General features: G+C 38.6%; 1 protein-coding gene across 1 annotated transcript in view; it reads right to left on the bottom strand.

Moving 5' to 3' along the window:
* The window catches only part of LOC150076582 (RNA polymerase II-associated protein 3-like), a 91,827-nt gene that overhangs the window by 55,465 nt on the left and 15,008 nt on the right, over positions 1–21,354 (bottom strand). Inside the window, exon 2 of the mRNA XM_090387121.1 lies at positions 9,235–9,387. Coding sequence (XP_090243247.1) covers positions 9,235–9,387 — 153 coding nt within the window. The remainder of the gene's footprint in view (positions 1–9,234; positions 9,388–21,354) is intronic.

Raw genomic sequence — 21,354 nt, 5'->3', positions numbered from 1 at the left:
ATGTGGGAATCAGTGCAAAATTTTGTAGAAAAGCAAGGCTGTGGCAGTGCGAGCGATGAATCTGTTTAACGACAATGCAATGTCATATTTCCATGAAATCCTTAAAAGGAGGCAAAAGCAAGTGTCATTAGATAGGTTCCTTGTTAAAGTCGCACAAAAAGAAAAAGTCAACAGATAGCAGTGATTCCGTTAGTGACAGTGAAAGTCATCCTACACAATAATTAATAAATTCATTGCTTTATGTATATTAAATTTAAATATTAAAAATATAAAAAGGTATGTATGTATTTTGTATTAATCATTTTTACAGTATATGAATATTTTTGAGTTTTGGAACAAATCATTTGGGTTTCCATTATTTCTTATGGGGAAATTCACTTTAATATACGAGTAGTTTGGATTACGAGCACGTTTCCGGAACGAATTATGCTCACAAACCAAGGTACCACTGTATATAATATCTGCAGATGAATAATAAGTAACATAAAAAATAATAATAATACTAATGAAGAGGCTAGCATAACATAAAAACGTAATAGTGTGAAATATCACATTATGTAATGGAGAACTACATGCAAAATGCCACAAGAATTCCAATAAGCAAAACCAGAAATAGGGAAAAAAATCTTGTCACTACAGACAAAACATGAAAGTATAAAATAAAACTTTATTAAAATACGGTAAAAATAAAATGCAATGTAAGTAAACTTGTTAAGAATAGTAATAAAATATACAGAGATAAATGTTAAAACTAATAAGAGTACTAAAAGGAATAAGAACAAACACAAAATATATATTAAGTACCTTTTGGAATGATTTACCCTTTATCAGCTTAGAAATATGAACCCCATCCTCGAATCCCATACTCTTCAGACTGCTCCTGAGACATGACAGACAAAAATTTCATAAGCCAGTCAAACAGGCAATGAAGCTACTTATTTGAATGGGTGCAGAAATTATGCCACCAAAATACCATAAAAGGAAAGCAGCCTCAACACTAAATAAACAAAACAAAAGAAAAAAAAAAGAAAAAAAAAGAACACTGCAACATGAACACAAAAGGCAGAAACCAGGTGAAATCCAATATATAATATCTGCAGATAAATACTAAGTAAGCAGGTGTAAATTATAAACTGACAAAAATAATTCTTAAATAACATGACGATGGAGCACAGCAAATAAAGTGCAAAGTTGCTAATAAGTACACTGCCGTAAATATAAACCAGGAACAATACATAAATGAAGAAATATAACACATACAAGCCATATAAAAACTGTATGAATAAATATGGAAACCATAACGAAATAGCACATGCTAAGCTGTAGACACAAGGAACTCTGCTAACAGGGATAAGGAAATGATTATCCTATTGTACAAGGAATGGTAAGTCTGCATCTTCAGTATGTCATACAGGTCTGGAGGCCTAATTTTAGGAAAGATGTAGATCTACTGGAATAGCTGCAGAGAAGGGCAACAAGATTGGAATTGAAGGGAATTGAAGAGAACTCTCCACAAAAGACTTCAACACTGCAAATTGCAGCATCTGGAGACAACACACCTGCAAGTTGATGTGATTGAGGTGTTTAAGGATTTAAATGGATAGAGCAAGCTTAATGCTGATCGCATTCTTCATCTTGCTGAGACTACACACACAAACAGGCATAAATTCAAATTGAGGAAGGATGGTTGCAGGATAGATGTGTGGAAGTTTTATTTCAGCCAGTGGGCTGTTGATGGAAATGACTCTTTTAAAGTCATGGTTAGGGGCATCCCATAGGATTCAAAAATAAGGACTCTGCACTGATCATTCCAACTTTTGTATATTCGTGTGCATGAATTACTCTTGAACAGCATCGGTAGTATGGCATGGAGCACTTACACGCTGCAACAAATATGGGCCTACCACAGTACTGCACACTGTAAGTAGAACAGAATTGTCCTGAGTTTAAAAGTTGGTGTCAGCACTCGTGGTTTCTAATACAATCACCAAAGATCCTGGACCATATCATGAGAAACAGCTCCACACCACAACTTCACATCCTCTGAACTTCAAATTGTTGAAGTTCAGAGGATGTGAATTCACTCAATTCACTCCAGCAACAGAGGTTCTTTTTTTTAACAGAGGTTCTCCAGGCATCCTCCTCACAAACCCATTTGATCGGAATAGGGGTAGTGAAATTCCTCATTCCATACAACCTATTTCCACTGTTCTATGAACCAATTACAGAATTTGTTGCACCTACAAGGTGATACTACTGATTGCAGTTGGCAATATTTGGCTTATACAGCGACACTCTCCCATGATAACCTAGGCTACGGTATTCAATACATAGTGGATTCACACAGACCTCAATCCCTGCTGGCACCTTAAACTTACATGGCTTATGTAACAGTATGAGCCACTTGTTTATCCAAGGTCCAATGGACTATAAAAATGGGGAATTAAAAGCCCTTTCAAAAAGGGTTCAATTCAAAACCATAATATATAGTAAGACCACATAATGCCTAAAGCCTCAACCCTCTATTCCTCCTACAAACAACAATAGCCTTAAATGCTGATGCGCCATTAAACTTCCAATAACCAACCTCCTACAAACAGCTGCCAGAGCTGGTTTAAAAAAGAGGCCTTTTTGGATGCAGCCTAATTCAGCACTCCAATCTGTCTCACAGGTGTTCAAGTGCAGTTGAGATCTAGTCCTCAACCAAGCAGTCCAACTTTTTAAGGCTATAGCCACAAACTAGTTTTGTACAACATGGAGTGATATTGCCACGACTGTCCAAAACACGGACTAATGATATTGTATAATACGCATGCATATCAGACATGCCTGATGTATGGGGACCGGTACAAAAGTAATGTTTCCTAATTTTTTGCTTTCAAATGTGGCACTGAAGATCATTTTTCATGTCACTAAGTGGTCGCTAGAGGTCTCTAGTTTCACCATACTGAGTGGTGTTGTGATCGGTCTCGCGAGTGCAGCACACGGATAGTTCAAAATGGTGGACGTTACATAGATACGTTTCAAGCAAAGGGTTGATGATTGAATTTCTTACCAAGGAAGAAGTGACACATATCAAAAGCCATACACATCTAAAAATTGTTTATGGTGACAATACTGTAGATGTGAGTACAGTTAGACATTGGGTAAGACACTTTAAGGGTGGGGAAAGTGATCTTAGTGGCAGTGTTTTCGTGGAGGGGTACCTCCAGTAGTTCCCACATCTGTACTGTTTACTCTGTGTGGTGATACCATACTCTGTAAATGCCATAGGTGTGAGTTGTGTGTTGTTTGTGTTGGGTTGTACATCTGGCTTTTTGCCACAGGGCCTCTGGTGGGTCCCCACATTGCCTGCCACTAACCTCTGGGACATAGTAGCAATCTCAAATCTCTGGCAGATCCTGCCACAGCGAAGACCTTAAAAAAAAATGTGTAGGTAAAGTGAGGAATGTGATTGCATTAATGAGGGCTGTATACTGATTCCTGAGAGTTCTATAAAAATCTCTCAGTGCATCCACCTCATTTTGTGGCCAAGATGTTCTGGCTCTTTGAAAATGTCTCCTTGCCTGGTGTACCCTTCTCCTGAGTATAGTCAGTTCGGGGCACCACCAGGGAACTGCCTGCGTCCTCGGTTTTTTTCCCACGGGATAGACAGGGTTGCTGTTTTTGTTAAAATGTTTGTCATAGTCAGTGCTTGCTCATCCAGGCTACAGCTGCCTGATCTAGACCACTCATTTTCCTGTTTTTGCAGCTCAGCTGCTGTATGTTCTGCAAAAATCTGCCAGTTTGCCTTTTTAAGGTTATACCTCTTGATATCCAACAGGGAGTGTTGGATTGTTCGTAATTGCCTGTTTAGTTTGAAGGAAATAGCTCTATGATCTGATGTGGTCCAGGCTGGCTGGACACACCAGTCTGTGATTTTATAAGCTATTGAATTGGTGCCAAGAGCAACATCAATGTCACTCTCCCACACGGTACTGCTAAAAGATGGGACATAATTTGGTTGGTTTAGAACGTGAAAGGGTGAGGTGGCTGTATAGCCTGAAAGTATCTGGCCATTGTGTGTGCCTGCTGTGTCTTCCGTATGGCTATGCCATAAGGCTGACCGGCAGTTGACATCAACACACACTACGATATTTGCAGTAGGTAGCAAGTTTGTGACTACTTGCAGGTATTCAATAGTTGGATTTATATCTTCACCTGGTCTGGAATATAGTGAAATAATGTAAAACTGTCTTACAGCATTGGTGATATGGGCATATGCTCCCACTGGGGAGTAGAGGTAACCCACCTTTGTGACTGTAAGGTCAGTATTTTTAACTACCATTGCTGTAGAAGGGACACCTGAGGTGTATTTTATTATTTTATAGCCTCTTGGGTATCCCTGAACTCTACCCATATGTGTGTAGGGCCCCTGGAGTACCAAGATATCTATATTATTTTCTTCTAATTTGAGTTTGATCTGATCTACAACAGCTCTTGCTCTTTGAGCATTCAACTGGACAGGATTTATGTTTATGTTTCCTATCTAGCCCATAGTTGGTATTAAATTGTATAAGTTTTGCCATTTTTTTTTTTTATAACTGGGGCATTTATCATCCCTGATAGTATGTGTATAGTCAGTCAGCCGTGTTGCCTTGCAGGTAGCACATTTTGGCTGCTGAGGCTTATTTTTGCAATATTTGTAATTGTGGCCAGCTACTGCTCAGTGGCCACACACAGGTTCTTTCTGACTGCGGTCTCTGGCAATGTGACCATGTTTATGGCAATTAAAGCATCTTTGGATAGGAAAATGTTCCCTTAATCTATGACTGGTCCAGCCAGCATAGATTCTCTGTTGTTCCTGCAATATCTTCCAAATTTTTGGTGTAATTTCTACAGTTATGTTGAGCTGTCCATTCCTTTTGTTTTTTGTTGCTCTTTTCAGCAGGAACTCAGCAGCAAATTCATCTATTGACATTTCATTGTTCAAGTTTTTGAAGTAGATGTCCATCATGAATTCTTTTTCTATTACTGACACAGATACATCAAAGATTATAATATCTGGGTTTTTCCCTTTCAGTTTTTCAGGGAGAAAAATAGAAAGCCACCTAAGGATGGCTTTCTATTTTTCTTAGATCTTTGCGTGCTACCTGAATCAGGACTACATTATTCCTGATTTTTCACTCAGATGAGGCCTCATCTGTAAAAGCCGTGGCCTCACTGTAAAAGCTAATCTGTGACGGCCAGGAATTGAACCCAGGTCAACTGCTTGGAAGGCAGCTATGCTAACCACCATACCACCGTACTCCACTGAATTTGCTGCATCTGCAAAGTGATAATGATTGCAGTTGGCAATATTTGGCTTATATAGCAACAATCTCCTATGATAACCTGGGCTAAGGTACTCAATACATAGTGGATTCACACAGAGACCTCGATCCCTGCTGGCACCTTAAACTTATGTGGCTTATGTAACAATATGACACGTATCAAAATCCACACACATCTAAAAATTGTTTATGGTGATAATACTAGATGTGAGTACAGTTAGAAGTTGGGTAAGACACTTTAAGAGTGGGGGAAAGTGATATTAGTGGCAGTGTTTTGGTGGAGGGCTACCTCCAGTGGTTCCCACATCTGTGCTGTTTACTCTGTGTGATGATACCATACTCTGTAAACGCCAGAGGTGTGAGTTGTGTGTTGTTTGTGATGTGTAGTGTTGGGTTGTACATCTGACTTTTTGCCATAGGACCTCTGGTGGGTCCCCACTTTGCCTGCCACTAACCTCTGGGAGGTAGCCTAGCAATCTCAAATCTCTGGCAGATCCTGCTGCAGCGAAGACCTTAAAAAAAAAAATGTGTAGGTAAAGTGAGGAGTGAGATTGAAGAGTGCGGGAAAAGGTAGAAGTACAGGGATGAAAGGGAAGGCATCCCCAAGAAGCAATGGAGACAGGGTTCTATCAGGTGAAAGGAGGTAAGGGGATGGGAGAAAAGGGTCCATGCAAGAGCACATGGATAGGTCGCCATGTGGCTATTTTAGTTCAACAAGCAAATGGCAATTAGGGCAATGCTAGTTGAGTTCAGTTGGATCTTTGTCATTCTGTAATTGCATCAAGTCCAATTGAAGTCATGTCTGTTGAGAGTCAAGTCATAAATCCATATCATCAAGTTGCCTTTGTAGGCGAAGGTGGATATATCATAAGTTTTCTAGTCTGAGTAGTCTAAGTCAGTATCAGTGTCCAAGATAATTGTCCAATTTGGTGGTAGTGTCCAGGAAAGTCATTAGGTCTGAGACCAATTTTGTTCCTGTTTGTTGAAGAAGCCTGTGTTGGTCTGTGGGACATTCAATTTGTGGGCAGATACAGTTGTGCATGGTTGATTGTAGTGTATCGTAGGGGTCCCCTTTTTTGGGGAAAGGAGGCTCGTTGCAGATAATCGTCCGAATGCCATGTTTTCTACTGTTTGCAATAGTCGGATGGTGCCTACTGTGGTTCTGGGAAGGTTCTATGCCGCTGAAATAGACCTTGGGCATAGGAGGTAAAAGTCTTGTAGTGATCTGCATGGTCCATGATATGGTTCTCCTGATTTTTGGGTAGATAATGTATTCTTATGATGAGGTTGTAATACAGGTCCTCATATAATGGGCAATCGTACATCAGATGTTTCCCATTCTGTTTCCCCACAGTGGCAGAGTGGAGTCTATCCAATTCCAAAGTGGTTCATTTCTCTCTGAACGCACCATGTCCTGTTAGTACATATGTCATAAAGGCCAGGGAACAGCCAGCTTGGTGGTTTGGGGTATGTCTTACTGATATGTGGGAAGAATTTTCTTGTTAACTGGCCTTCGGTGGAAGTGGACCATCCTGTTTGCCAAGCTTATTTCATGTAAGTTATCTTCAAACAGGCCTATGGGGCTGGGAATTTCCATACTATAATAATTAATGATAAACACCAGCCAAGAAATTGAACTGAAAATTTACTATAAAATGAAATAATATACAGTGAAATGTGATGAAAATAAAACACTGATTAAATTATAGTTACAATATAATTTACAATACAGTTAAAAGCAATAAAATTATCTAAAATAAACTGGGTTAAAAGCGATAAAACAATGAAACCTGGAGCTTTCGGAGAACTGCCGTCTCCTTCTTCAACAGTATACTACTAGTGCAAATACACATCCTTAAGTAGCAGATCCATGGCACTCATGCATGTGATCATCAGACACATGATCTACATTATCCATGCGCATATCGGAAACGGAAGTGGCTCGGGAGCGTGTCAAACAGAAACGGTCATCCCTTCTGAGGACAACTGCCTCAAATAGGGAGTGTAAACAGATCCCCCTGTCCCTAGTAATAGTATTGTGACTGGATGCACCGATTCTATTAGTTACTGTTAAAAGCAATAAAAGCAAAGATTTTATTGCTTTTAACTATATTGTAAATTATATTGTAACTATAATTTAATCAGTGTTTTATTTTCATCACATTTCATTGTATATTATTTCATTTTATAGTAAATTTTCAGTTCAATTTCTTGGCTGGTGTTTATCATTAATTATTCATGTAAGTTGTCGGTGTCTTTTATCAATTTTGTGACTGGTGACAGGTTCAGTTGTAAAATCCATGAAAGTGGAAGATCATCCTTTAGATAAGTGGTATAACATGTTGCAGCGTGCGACCTCCACATCTAGTACGAGGACTTGAAGGGCATGCATACTAGCCGTACAGCAAGCGCAAGTGATGGTTAGCAGGATGGACCTTTGGATTGTTTCTAGTTTACACTTGTTCACTGCTGGGGAAAGTAACATTATTGACAAGCCCCAAAGCAGCCGGCCGGTAATGTCACCAATGCGCTACGAGAGTGAAGGAGAGGTTTTTCTTTCACTCATAGTCACAGGTGACAGAACCTGGGTCAACCATTATGACCCTGAAATGAAGAGACAGCGATGGAGTGGCACCATCAAAATTCACCGTGCAAGAAGTTCAAAAGACAGCCTTCTGTCAGTAAAGTCATGGCAACAGTGTTTTGGGACATAGATGGGGTCTTGCTTGTGGATTTCTTGCAGCATGGCACCACAATCAAATTAGGTCGATATGTGGAAACGTTAAAAAGTTGAAAGCCTGCATCCATACAGTTCAACCAGACAAAAACCTCAACGAGGTTCTTCTTCTCCATAACATCCACAACCCCACACCAGTTTGTGCATGATGGAGGCCACTGCAAAACTGGGGTGCACTGTTTTTCCTCACCCCTCTCGTAGCCCGGATCTTGCACCTCCCAGCTATCACCTCTTTGGCCTGCTAAAGGATGCACTCCATGGAACCCATTTTGCAGACAATGACTAGCTCAAGCAAAGTGTTCGTGAAGCCCTCCGGAGTAAGAGTAAAGACTTTTACAGGATTGGAATACAGCATTTGACTCGGAGATGGCAGAAGAGTATAGAAAATAATGCTGAAGTGCATAGAAAATGATGATTGAGATTTAATTGATGTAAAAGCATAGTTGTAGGAATTAAATTTCCTTTTAAACAGGAGGCATTACTTTCGTACCACTCTTCGTAAGATCCAAGCAATATGGGCCTTAGTTGCTGATGCTCCTAAAACACTACAGATTTACTTCCTACATCATTTACATCAGATTTACTTCCTATTTTGATAATAAAAATATAGAAATATACACTACCACAGAGGACAAATTTTAACGATACAAATGAAATCATTACCATATTCAGCAGCAAGTTTGTGGCATGTGTACAACTGTGCAGAGTGAATTTTTTTTGTGAAATAGAAATTTAATTAAAAAAAAAAAACACAATTTGTATAAAAATGCTCTAAAATATCAATATATTCTTATTTTGACATTGCCTAACACTAGAGTAAAGGTATTGTTAAAAACCAAATCAGAACTAACAAAATTTCAAGACAATTCATACAATAAAGGAACAATGTTTAAAGTAACTTTCAAATACATACCACTGAAAATGTTAATGAATCCAAATTTTATACTGGCAATTCTTATCATTTAAGTAAAAAAAAATAATAATAATCATAATAATATTAAAAAAAACATTAAAACTGGCAGGTACAAAACATCCAAATTTAGAAAGCTCAGAACACTAATAACCAGTCAATAATAATATTAAAATTTCTCATCAATAACATGCTTATGTTTTTCCATTATACAAATTTATCATTCAATCAATAAAATTTAAATTATTTACAGAGCAAGTATTTACAACACATACCACATTAAAGTTTTCCCACTTTTTATAATAATCTGAAATAGTGATCTTAGGTTTTTCGGTAGAAGAATTCTCTGCATTTTTAGATGTATTTGTGTTCTTTTTTTTTCTTCTTTTAATACATGTTTTTGATTTATTTCTTATAGGTGGAAGACCCTACAAAGAAAAAGTATATTAAGAATAATATAAGACTGCTTTAACAGCCGAAAGTTATGTTTATAGTATATACGAAAAACAGTCCAAACTAAAGAATGTACAATATTGATAACTGCATTGCAGAAAGAATGTTCTCCGCTGGCTAAAAATATAACAAATACACATTTTAAACTGCACATTTATGCACACATATATTACCAATTTAGAATTTCAGGAAATTTAAGAATTTACAAAATTTTTAACTTCATAAAGTACTAAACACAATACCTTAGAGACATTCATAAGTCAAAATAAATAAGTAAAATTTTAAAGTATTTTTTTTTTTAATTCATTAGTTTTATGCAGTTTAGCCTAGCATGTAACCATCATTTAGTTTAATTTTGCTATTAAGTTAGAATATAAAGTTTAATTCTATGCAATGTTTCGTTTTTACAATATGCTAAAATATGAAAGTTTACAGAGATACGTATATTTCCCAAATTTTTATTTTAAATCTTGTAATGCACTTAGCTTGTTTTCTAAGCTATTAAATATCATTTTACTTGATAGATGTAGTCAAGCATATGGTTATTACACAGTATACAATGAATTAATCAAAGCTCATCACAGCTTGAATATTTAAATAATCACTGTGAAATGAATCACTCAAAATAAACTAATAAATTGAATACTGTAATGGGTTCATAAATGCTTTCAACCTCATTAAAGTATTTGATGGCTTTTAATCCACCAACAAAAAATGACATATCACTATGCACAAATTTTTAAAAAAATTTTCTTATGAATAAGAAAATTTAAAAACCTCCCAATTATTAATATAAAGGATCATATAAGACTGTTCTGAAAGCTGATAAAAAATTTCAGTAAGACTGACCAATCTTTTGGGGTTGTTTTATATACAAGAGCTAACTAACTTAAATGCACACTTGTTTCTGTACAACACCTTTTCATTTTCAAAACTTTTTAAACAGTCAGTTTTTAAGACTGAAACTAAATCATTTGGAGAAATACCTATTGCATTTAGGATCACATAATAGATACTGTTAAGTTTACCCTAAACCATCCCTATATCAGGAGCCTACTCCAAAAGGGGGTGTAAAATGTAGAAAAATTTTCTCTACATTTCCTCTACTTTTTAGTTTTCTATACCCTTATTTTTATTTTTCATGAGCCATCAGCTTTGCGAATACACAGCGAGAAACTATATTCTTCCTATTCTACCTTTTTTTTTTTTTTTTTTTTTTCTTATAAAAGTTTTAGTATTCTTTTCTTGCTACTTTATGCATTATTTACTTCTTTTCCTATTCTGGGCTGTACACAGCACAAATTTAACTACACACCATGCTTGTTTTCATTTTCATATCTGCCACTCGAGATCTCTATTTCTTCATCTTTTACTTCCAGATATTTCCATTATATATATATATATATTTTTTTTGTATTTTAGTTGCTATCTCTTATGGCGAGTTCTTTTACTACTTTCTTTTGTTTTTCCCTTTTCTTTTTTGCTCTTCTGTTGTTTCAACCATAAATCACATGCCTACTACTTGTATCGTAACCCATATATATCCCCTTTTGGCCTTAACCTCATAAATTTATACTAAATTCACTCATTTTTTTAAATCCTTTGTTTTACCTTTATTTTGCGGCAAGTGCTTTGTGCCAGAAACAGACTTTATATTGTCATCTTTTGTACAATCTTGGTGGCTGATTTTTGATAATGACACCAGGGTTGTGTGTGATATAACAATATACTTATCAATTTTTATTTGTATGTATTTTTTTTTTTTTATGTATGCTATGATTTCTTTTGTTACTTTAATTTTTTATATATACTTCTTTGCTCTTTTTCTATATCTATTTGCCCTATTACTTATATGTCTTGTCTTACACACCCACACACACACAGTTTTTGTTTGAAAATGCAAAAACTGTTTATTTGTGCTGCTTGCTGACTTTGTTCATAGCTTCATTAAGTTTGCATTCGATATTTCACGTTTTATGAGTGGTATTAGATAATGAAGTTATTGCCATAATGGAGCAGTAATGATGACATCTGGTATTATAATGGCTTAATGATGCAAATAAAAATTTTGCAGATGCCAAAAAAAAAAAAAATTCTCAATTATATCTTCCCAATTGCCAAAAAGTGGCTATCCAATTACAAAAAAGCTTATCAAGTCTCCACATCAACCACTGCGGCAGGAAAATCATTCCAATGATCCATATTAGGGCCTGGCAAACTACAGCCAGCAGGCCGAATCTGGCCCTTTGCCTGTTTTTGGTACGGCCCGCAAGCTAAGGATGGTTTAATCAAAAGAAGAATAATATTACATTAAAATTTTATGAAATTCAAATTTCAGTGTCCATGAATAAAGTTTTATTGTAACACAGCTATGCTCCATTTACATATTGTCTATGGCTGCTTTTGTGGCAAAGTTGAATAGTTGTGACAGAGACCATATGTGGCACTCTCATCACTTCGCACTGCTGCTCACCACACTAAAATTCGCAGTGATTGCCTAAACAAAGCCTAAAATGTTTACTATTGGATGTTTACAGAAAAAGTTTTCCAACCTCTGATCTATCACATGCTATTCAAAGGTAAACTTCATGAGATTCTATTTTCTGTTGCTACCCAGAATTTTATATTTTTCACCTCTAATTATTTCTTCTATCAATTAATATATACATCACACACATGCATCTACATTCTTACATGAGGAGTTATTCAAGGAAGGGAATGCCAGAAGTTTATCAAACTCTAACAGGGAGCTACATGATTATGTAATAACTGAGAGCAAAGTGGAGGAGAAATTGTTGAAGTTAAACATAAGGAAGGCACCTGGGGTGGATGGGATCTATCCAGTTATATTAAAGGAGGCAGCAAAGGAAGTAAGCAAACCCTTAGCCATAATTATAAAAGCTTCTTTAGACTCTGGGGAAATCCCATGGACTGGAGATATGCAAATGTGTCCCCAATTCACAAAGGGGGATCATCAAAGGGTGACATGAGTAATTACAGATATCAGTTTGACTTCTGTTCCAGGGAAAATAATGGAGTCACTGATTAAGGAAGCAATGCAGGATCATCTAGACAACACTGCAGTTATAATTCAGACACAGCATGGGTTTTTTTAAGAGGAAGTCTTGTCTGACAAATTTTATTGGATACTATGATGTGGTGACAAAGGAATTGGATGCAAAGAATAATTTTGATATCATAAACTTGGATTTTAGGAAAGCTTTTAATACTGCGACACATTTAGCATTTAGTAGAGGCATACGATGCAAGAAAGCAAGCTTATGCAGCACATGGAAGACTACTGTACAAACTGGAACAGCATGGCATTAAAGACAAGTTATTACAATGGATAAAAGGATGGTTGAGTAGGAGAACACAGAGAGTGGTTATCAATGGACACTGCTCTTCATGGACTAATGTTATTAGTGGAGTGCCCCAGAGTTCAGTGTTCGACCTATTGTTGTTTTTGGTATTTATCAATGATATCGATGAAGGTTGGCAAGGTTGTTAATGACAACCTTGCCAAATTTTCCAGATTCTGTTGCTATTACAACAGAATCTGGAAAATTTCAGCAGATGGGCTGAGAGGTGGCAAGTGAATTTTAACATCGACAAATCTCAAGTACTGCATATGGGCAGCAGTAACCCCAGAGTACCGTATCAACTGGGTGGTACTACACTCAGGTAGTGAAGAATGAAAAGGATCTTTTTTTTTTTTTTTTTTTTTATGAAAACCCCAAATACGAGAGGTATTAGAACCTATAGTACTTGGTACCGTGCTTGGGTTAGAGGTTGAGAAGACGAAAGAAGATATTTATTGATATTAGACTTGAACTTCTGTAGACTGTAATTTTCAGGAAATACGTAAGAAGGAAGTTTGTTCCAGAAAACAGCAGTTGAATGAATAAACAAGGAAGATGAATAGTTGGTTCTGTGAGCTTGAAGTTGGACCATAAAAGGATGTTAGCTAGTGGCGGCACGTGTTTGGACTGTTTTGAAAGAGAGAGTGGGAATTATAGAAGCCAATTCAGAAGAACAGTGCCCGTGGAAGTATCTAGAAGAGGCATGCAGTGGAAACAGTACAGCTATGAGACAGCGAGTGGAGAGACTCTGTTACAGAGGAGTCATTAATTAACCTAGCTGCCCTCTTCTGAATGGAATCTAGAAGCCTGAGAGAGGTTTTGGGGGCACCGCCCCAGATGTGGGAACAATATTCCAAGGTAGGGAGGATTTGCGATTTTACACAGTGAACAGCTGTTTATAAGAAAAGTAACGCCGAGAGCGAAAGAGAAAACAAAGTTTTTTAGATGCAGAGGAAGCAATATTTGTAATGTGGTTGTGCCAAGAGAGATTAAAAGTCAGGGTAATCCCCAAAAGAGATATATCATTTTGCTTAGAAATCGGGGTGTCACTAAAGATAAGCATAGGAGCAGAAGAATCCTTTTTGCGAGATATAAGACAAGACTGAGTTTTAGAAGGATTGAAATCAACTTAGTTGACTTTGCCCCACTGGAGAATTACCTGGAGATCGGCATTTAAGTAATTGGTAGTGGATATTCGAGAAGTTGAAGCTGATTGAACAGAGCAAGGTTTCACAAAATGGAAAGTGGAATGCAATGTGCTATCATCAACAAAACCATGGATAGGATTTCCAGTCAATGGAAGAAGGTCATTAATATACAAGAGGAAAAGAACTGAACCTTGGGGGACATCAGCATTAGTGGAAAAGTTAGAAGACAGAGAGCCATCGACCATCACCCTCAGTGAGCGATCAGAGAGAAACTGGATAACCAATTACAAAAAACAATTGGCAAACCATAAGATAGAAGCTTAGTTAGGAGACCTTAATGCTAAACACAATCAAAAGCCTTTGAGATGTCAAGAGCAACTGCTTGTGTTTCACCGAACTTTTCCATTGTATTTGTCCATAAATGGGTAACATAAGCCAGAATATCACCAGTGGATCGACACTGATGGAATCCATACTGGCGATTGTTGATCAGACGGAAGGTTTCTAGGTTTGTTTGTTTGTTTGTTTGTTATTTGGTTTTCAGGAGCATTAGCAACCAAGGCCATATTGCTCCGGGATATGCAGTGGTCATTCACTGACCTTTCCGCATTTGGTGGTGACGAGTTCGAACCCTGGTCTAATCAAGAAGCATGTGCTACGCACTGCTGCTCCTTCCCACCTGGCTACGGAGGCCCCGGTTTCTAGGTAGTTTAAGAGTTGGCATTTAATTGATTTCTCCATTGCTTTAGAAAAAGAGTAGAAGTAATTGCAATGGGACGATAATTGGATGGGAGGGATATTTGTCACCCTTTTCAGGAACTGGCTCGATACGAGCAAATTTCCAGGCAGAAGGAAAAACACCGTTGGAATAAGAAAGTAAAAAAAGGCGGCACCGAACAGGAGTAAGTTCAGGAGCACAAGTTTTCAGAACAAGTGGAGAAATACCATCAGGACCTGAAGCTTTCTAAGCATCAAGATTCGTCAAAATCCTTCAGACATCCTTTTGACAGAAGACCACAGTGGGCTATTGTTATTTTTGGTTTTTTGGAGCATTAGAAACTAAGGCCATATTGCTCCGCGGATATGCGGTGGTCATTCCCTGACCTTTCCGCATCCTCCGTATTTGGTGGATCACGGGCTCGAACCCCGGTTTAATCAAGAAGCGTGTGCTATACACTGCTGCTCCTGCCCACCGGCCTACGGAGGCGCCCCTTCGGTGTAGGCAGAAAATGAAACTGAAGATTTGGAAACAAGCCAATTATGACATACAACATTCTTCTCTTGAACAGCCTTGGCACATTTATTGGAAAACCAAGGTTTAGATAAAGGACGAAATTTTAAAGTAGAGTGTGGAATAAAGGATTCTATTCCTACAAGAATAATTTCACTGACACGATCTGAGCAAACGTTGACATCACAAGTTTTAAAATAGTAATCCGACAAGGAAAACAAATCTCGCAAGTCAACCCATTTTGCATTCTTGTAATGCCAAACAATATGAGGTTGGGAATAACCATGAGATAAAAGCTCCATTGGAGAAGAGACAATCACCAAGTTGTGATCTGAGGTGCCTAAAGGACCACTCACTTCGACTGTGTACTTAGAATTGTTGTTTGTGAGAAAAAGATCAAGCGTGTTGGCTGCCTTGTTAGGATTGTCCGGTATTCTTGTAGATAAATGAACAATCTCTGCAAGGTCATTAGTAATTGCAGAAGCCCCAGCATCTCGACCAGCTGGGTCGGTGTGACTAGAAAACGGAAGCCAGCTGGAGTTGTGAACATTAAAATCACCAAGGAAAATTACCTCACTGCTAGGAAAGTTGAACTGGAGAAGAGCACAAGAAGTCAAAGAGCTCCAAGTGATTAGTGGAGTTGGGAGAACGGTAAAGACAACAGGTGATTTTGACACAATGAGGTAGAGAGATATTAAGCCAGAGGAGATTCCAAATTACCAAGTCTCTGACAAGCAATATCAGAACGAACATATGCACAAGTACCACCTTTGAGGCGAAAGGAATCATACAGCGAATAATTTGGGCTACTGAGATGAGCAGTGGTTGAATCAACCGATAACTGAGATTCCGTCAGAAAAAGTACATGGGGTTTGGCAGACTGAGTGGAAATCGACATCCTTGAGATTAGTATTGAGACCACGTATATTTGTGAAATGAACTAGGAAGTGTTTGGGAGGTTTAGATCTCACGGATAAGCTTACTCTATTAGTTTGACAATTCACAGTGTGTTCTATAGTAAGGAAAAGTGTGTTGGGGACATGCTGTATGAAGTAATGAAATTTTTGGATGTGGCATACACATGTTAAGAATATATCCAGATCCTTGACATAACCTGGCCTCGACAATGTCCCCCGCACACACACTACTCGGTCTCCCTCCAGTTACTATCTAGCAGAGTAGAGGTAGCAAGATTATACACTAGTTGATCCGGAAGCCTCCTAAAGAGTTACCAATAAGTTCGGTCTGGTGTACTATCTAGCGGTCGGCCTGCGAATACCGTTTTAGAGCTGTATGCTTGAAATGCAAAGAAGATTTGATCTCACCATGATATTCAACATAACCTCAAACGTCATCAGTCATACTGCATGATGGAAGAGATGGGGAAGGGTTGACCGGAACTTAGCTCTGGAGACTAAACATGGGTTCCACCACTTCAAGCCTCCAATAAGCAAAGTGGTGGAATTTCACCGGTTGATGAGAGTCATCTACTACCTAGAATTGCCTGGTAACACAGAGGGTCAGCATTCCTCCATGTGGTGTGGTGTGGTGTGGGCATCACACCTCAACCCCTGCTTACGTTGGTTCACACCTGGTTACCCACAGCGTGCATGTGCATGGAGGTTATACCCAGGATTACTAACAGTCCCACCATCGGGAAGGTGCAAGCAGAGGATTTGGCTGTCACAGACCGTCCGCACTTAGCCGAAATTGGGTCCACTTGACTTGAGTGTCACCCGAATATCAGTTCCATCAGCATTTTAGACTCCCAAGTAGCAAGTACAGCTTGTCTAGCATATCTGAGAGAATGTCTGTGACAACCTCAATAATCTGGGAATAATTCTGCAGTCAGATATGAAGTTTTCTGAACAGTGTAGAAAGGCTGCAAGAGTAGCTCATGGTGTCTTGTAAATGAGATACAGGAATTTTGCTAGCAGCGATAAGAAGACGATTGTCCTCTTGTATACAGCAATGGTCAGGCCACACTTTGAGTACTGTATACAGGTCTGGAGACCTCATTTTATGAAGGATGTAGAGCTACTGGAATGAGTACAGAGAAGGGCAATGAGATTGGTGAGTGGAACAAAGGGTTGGTGTTACCCAGAAATGCTTAAGTTCTGCAAATTGCAGCTTCTGAAGACTAGGTGTGTGTGTGTGTGTGTGTTATGGAGGTTTAATGCCACATAAGCTGCTGGGGCTATAGTGCGCCTATTCATAGTGAACTGCTAAAAACAAAATTTAGTTGTAATGATTTGATTTTTGTTACAGTGATCTTTCAGAATTTATGATAAAGTCCAATTTTTTTCAGGAAATAGAAAATTCACTGATATTTGCTTCCTCGCCAATAATATGCTTTAATGTCATCGGTTCTCGCAGATTTCTCAGGGAAGACAGGACGGATGTTCTGTCTTGTTGATACTGTGGGCAGTCAATTAGAATATGTTTCACTGATAACTGTGTTAAACAGTGTGGACACTGAGGAGGATCCTCTCCTGTGAGTAGATGAAGGTGAGTGAGATACGTATGTCCTATTCGTGCCCTTGCAAGTACCACTTCTTCTCTTCGCACTGTTTTGGTGCTAGTGTACCAAAGCTTTGGGTGCTGTTTCAACTGATAGAGTTTATTATTGGTTTGGGATTGCCATAGATCTTTCCACTGCGCGAGATATGCTGTTTGTATGATGTGATTGTAGTCAGAGGCTGGAACATGGACGGAGTTTAAATCAAAAGTTGATGGATTTTTAGCAGTTTTGTCAGCGAGTTCGTTCCCCTTTATCCCCGAATGTGCTGGGATCCAGCAAAAGGTCACTGATTGATGACATTCTTCTATTTGCAATAGGAGACTTCTGATTTCATCTAACAAAGGGTGAACCTTGTAGGAGAAATGTTGCATTGCTGTAATTGAGCTGAGCGAGTCCGTGTATACTATGTATTTTACAGATGGGTAGTGATTCAGATTTTCTAAGGCTAATTTTATAGCATGGAGTTCTGCTGAGAAGCTGCTATACTGAGCTGGAAGAGCAGCCGAAATGATTGAAGAAGGAAATACTGCCGCTGCTCCTCTCGATGAATGTGATTTGGAGCCATCAGTAAAAAATCGGTGAAAAATCAGCATATTTTTGAATATGGCTTGCATGGAGTTGTTTCACATTGATTATTGGTAGGCAATTCTTTCCCCATTTGTGAAGATAAGTATCGTAGATTAATTGTACAGTTGTTGTTGTTGTTGTTGTTTGGTTTTTAGGAGCATTAGCAGCTTAGGCCATATTACTCCGGGATATGCGGTGGTCATTCCTTGACCTTTCCACATCATCCGTATTTGGTGGTGACGGGCTCGAACCCCGGTCTAATCAAGAAGCGTGTGCTACGCACTGCTGCTCCTTCCCACCTGGCTACGGAGGCTAATTGTACAGGCAGCCTCTAAGGTGGCTGAGAGTAATTCATTACTTGTTGCCTGTTGAAAATTGGAACATTCCAACTCTGTGTTATTTCAATTAGGCGTAAGCCTGCTGGTCTTATTTTAGTGGGTTTGTTTCTATAGAGATTTTGCAGTGGTGGATTAAAAAGGTATGGCTCAACAGGATGCTGCCAGCAACTTCGTATTCGGGCTGCATACTTAAGAAGCAGTGTTTTTCTGCAGAGGTAAAGAGGTGACTCATTAGCTTCAATATATAAACTATGAATAGGAGAGGTCCTGAACACACCAAGTGCAATGCACTATGCTGTATAGGATCTAGCCATCATAGTGTACTCTTACGGGTAGAATCATAGAGTGGAGCACCATAATCCAATCGGGATCTGATCAGTGATCTATATAAGAGCAGCAAAGATGTAAGGTCTGCTCCCCAAGACAAGGCAGATAAAGCTCTTAGTATGTTTAGTTTTTTGAGGAAGGAAGTACATACAAATTTAATGTGCTTAAGAAAATTTAGTTTCCTGTCATGGATTAATCCTAAGAATCTGATGTTGTTAGTCACCGGAATGGTAAAGTTTGATATATGAAGTTCAGGATCTGTATGCGTTTTCCATTGATTACAAAAATGGATGGCAACAGTCTTCTGCTGTGATAGACGATAGCCTTTTAACCTTGCCCACCTCTAGACTTTATTCGGGGATATTTGCAGTTGCCGTTCAATGGATCTCTTGTTCTGAGAATGGCAAGAAATAGAGAGATCATCAGCATAAAGGTAGGTCTGAACAGCATTTGGAAGTTCTTTTGTGATGGAATCGATTCTAAGGGCGAAAAGGGTTGCACTCAGTACAGACCCTCGTGGAACTCCTTCCTGTGAAAATGCCCCAGAAAGTGAGTTGTGATATCGAACTTGGAATGAACGATTCTGAAGAAAGTTCCTAATGAATATAGGCAGGTTGCCTCGTAAACCAAGAGCATAAAGGTCACTGAGAATGCCACGACGCCAGGTAGTATCAAATGCCTTCTCTACGCCTATGGAAACCATAACAGGATGTTCATTTTTTACAAAGGCATTACGAATTGCAGACTCAGCTTTGATCCCATGTTGGTGATTACTCATTATATATTTTGTATAAGATATATAATTTTTGTAATACAATGATTCCATTGTATAAGGCAATGGTCAGGCCACACCTAGAGTACTGTATACAGGTCTGGAGGCCTCATTTCAAGAAGGATGTAGAGCTGCTAGAACGAGTACAGAGAAGGGCAACAAGATTAGTGAATGGAACAAAGGGGTGCTCTTACGAAGAAAGGCTTAAGTTTTGCAAATTAGTGTCTGGAGACTAGGCACCAGCGAGGTGATCTGATAGAGGTGTATAAAGCCTTGAATGGTTTAAGCATGCTCAATGCTGATGGGATTCTTCCTCTAGCTCAGAAAAATCACCTGAGAGGGCATAAATTCAAATTGAGGAAAGACAGATGTAGGATAGACGTGCAGAAATTTGCCTTTAGCCAGCGGGTGGTTGGTTGGTGGAACAGACTCCCATCCCTTGTGGTGGAGGTTGATAGCCTAAATAAGTTTAAGGCTCAGCTGGACAGGTATTTTGAACGAACAGAGGGGTGAAGTGGAAGTGGGTTTTTTTTTTTTTTTTTTTGGCTGATGCTGCATAAGCTTGCTTTCTTGCATCAAATGCCTCTACTAATGCTAATGCTAATTAGGTGTTCTGTTTCGATGATCCAAACAAGTCGATTATGGATAATGTTTTCAAGTAATTTACCGAGGCAACTGGAGAGCGAAATTGGTCTGTAACAGTACGGACTGGTAGGATTTCTTCCAGGTTTCAAAAAGGCAAGAACTGCTGCATGATGCCAAGAGCTGGGATAAATGTTTTCCAGAAATATTCGGTTATAGTAGATCAGCAGTATTTCTAAGTTTTTGTCACCAAGGTTTTGTAACATGATATAAGATATTCCATCTGGCCCAGCGGCACTGTTGTGTGTTGTTTTAATGGCATGTAGAAGTTCAGAATATTAAAGAGGCTGGTTGTATGGAAGGGAAACTGATGTTCAAAAGTTGATGGCACATTGTTCAGTCGTGGTCTTTATTTTCTGGAAATCAGGAGAATAATTTGATGCTGCAGAAACTTCGGCAAAAGTTTTAGCCAGGGCATTTGCTATGTCTTCAGGAGCAGAGAGTTCTTGCCCATTCCACGAAAGAATTGGCGAAGGGGTGGTTGGAAATTTGCCAGAAATCTGCCTAATTTTCTTCCATATTAACCTGGAGTTAGTGTTTCTATTTATGGTAGATGTAAACCGGATCCAAGAATTCTTCTTGGCTTGCCTCTGAATGAGACGTGCTTTTGCCCTTAATTTCTTGTAGTTGATAAGATTATCTGTGGTTGGGGATTTACGAAATAAATTCCATGCTTTATTTTTTAACTTCTTTGCTTTTGTGCATTCTTCATCCCACCAGTAGTTAATGTGCCGGCGGAACTGGGTATTCGACAATGGAATTGAACAGTTAGCTGCAGATAGTAGTTGTGAAGTAATATAATCTGTGGCTTCATCTATCGACTGTGTTCTTATAAATCTCTCAACCAGATTGACAGCTGACTGAAATTTGGCCCAGTTGGCTCGAGAGAACTTCCATTTTTTGCAGGGTTTGGCTACTGGCGGTTGTGCAATGAGCAAATCGCAAATAATCGGAAAATGATCACTGCCCATGGGATTGTCCATAACAGACCATTCCATGATTGGATACAGAATAGGGGAGCATATCAAGAGATC

The sequence above is a fragment of the Mastigoproctus giganteus genome, chromosome 13 (assembly GCF_048544385.1).
Source record: "Mastigoproctus giganteus isolate SK-2022 chromosome 13, ASM4854438v1, whole genome shotgun sequence".
NCBI classification, from domain to species: domain Eukaryota; kingdom Metazoa; phylum Arthropoda; class Arachnida; order Uropygi; family Thelyphonidae; genus Mastigoproctus; species Mastigoproctus giganteus.
This window is presented reverse-complemented; position numbering and strand designations above follow the sequence as displayed.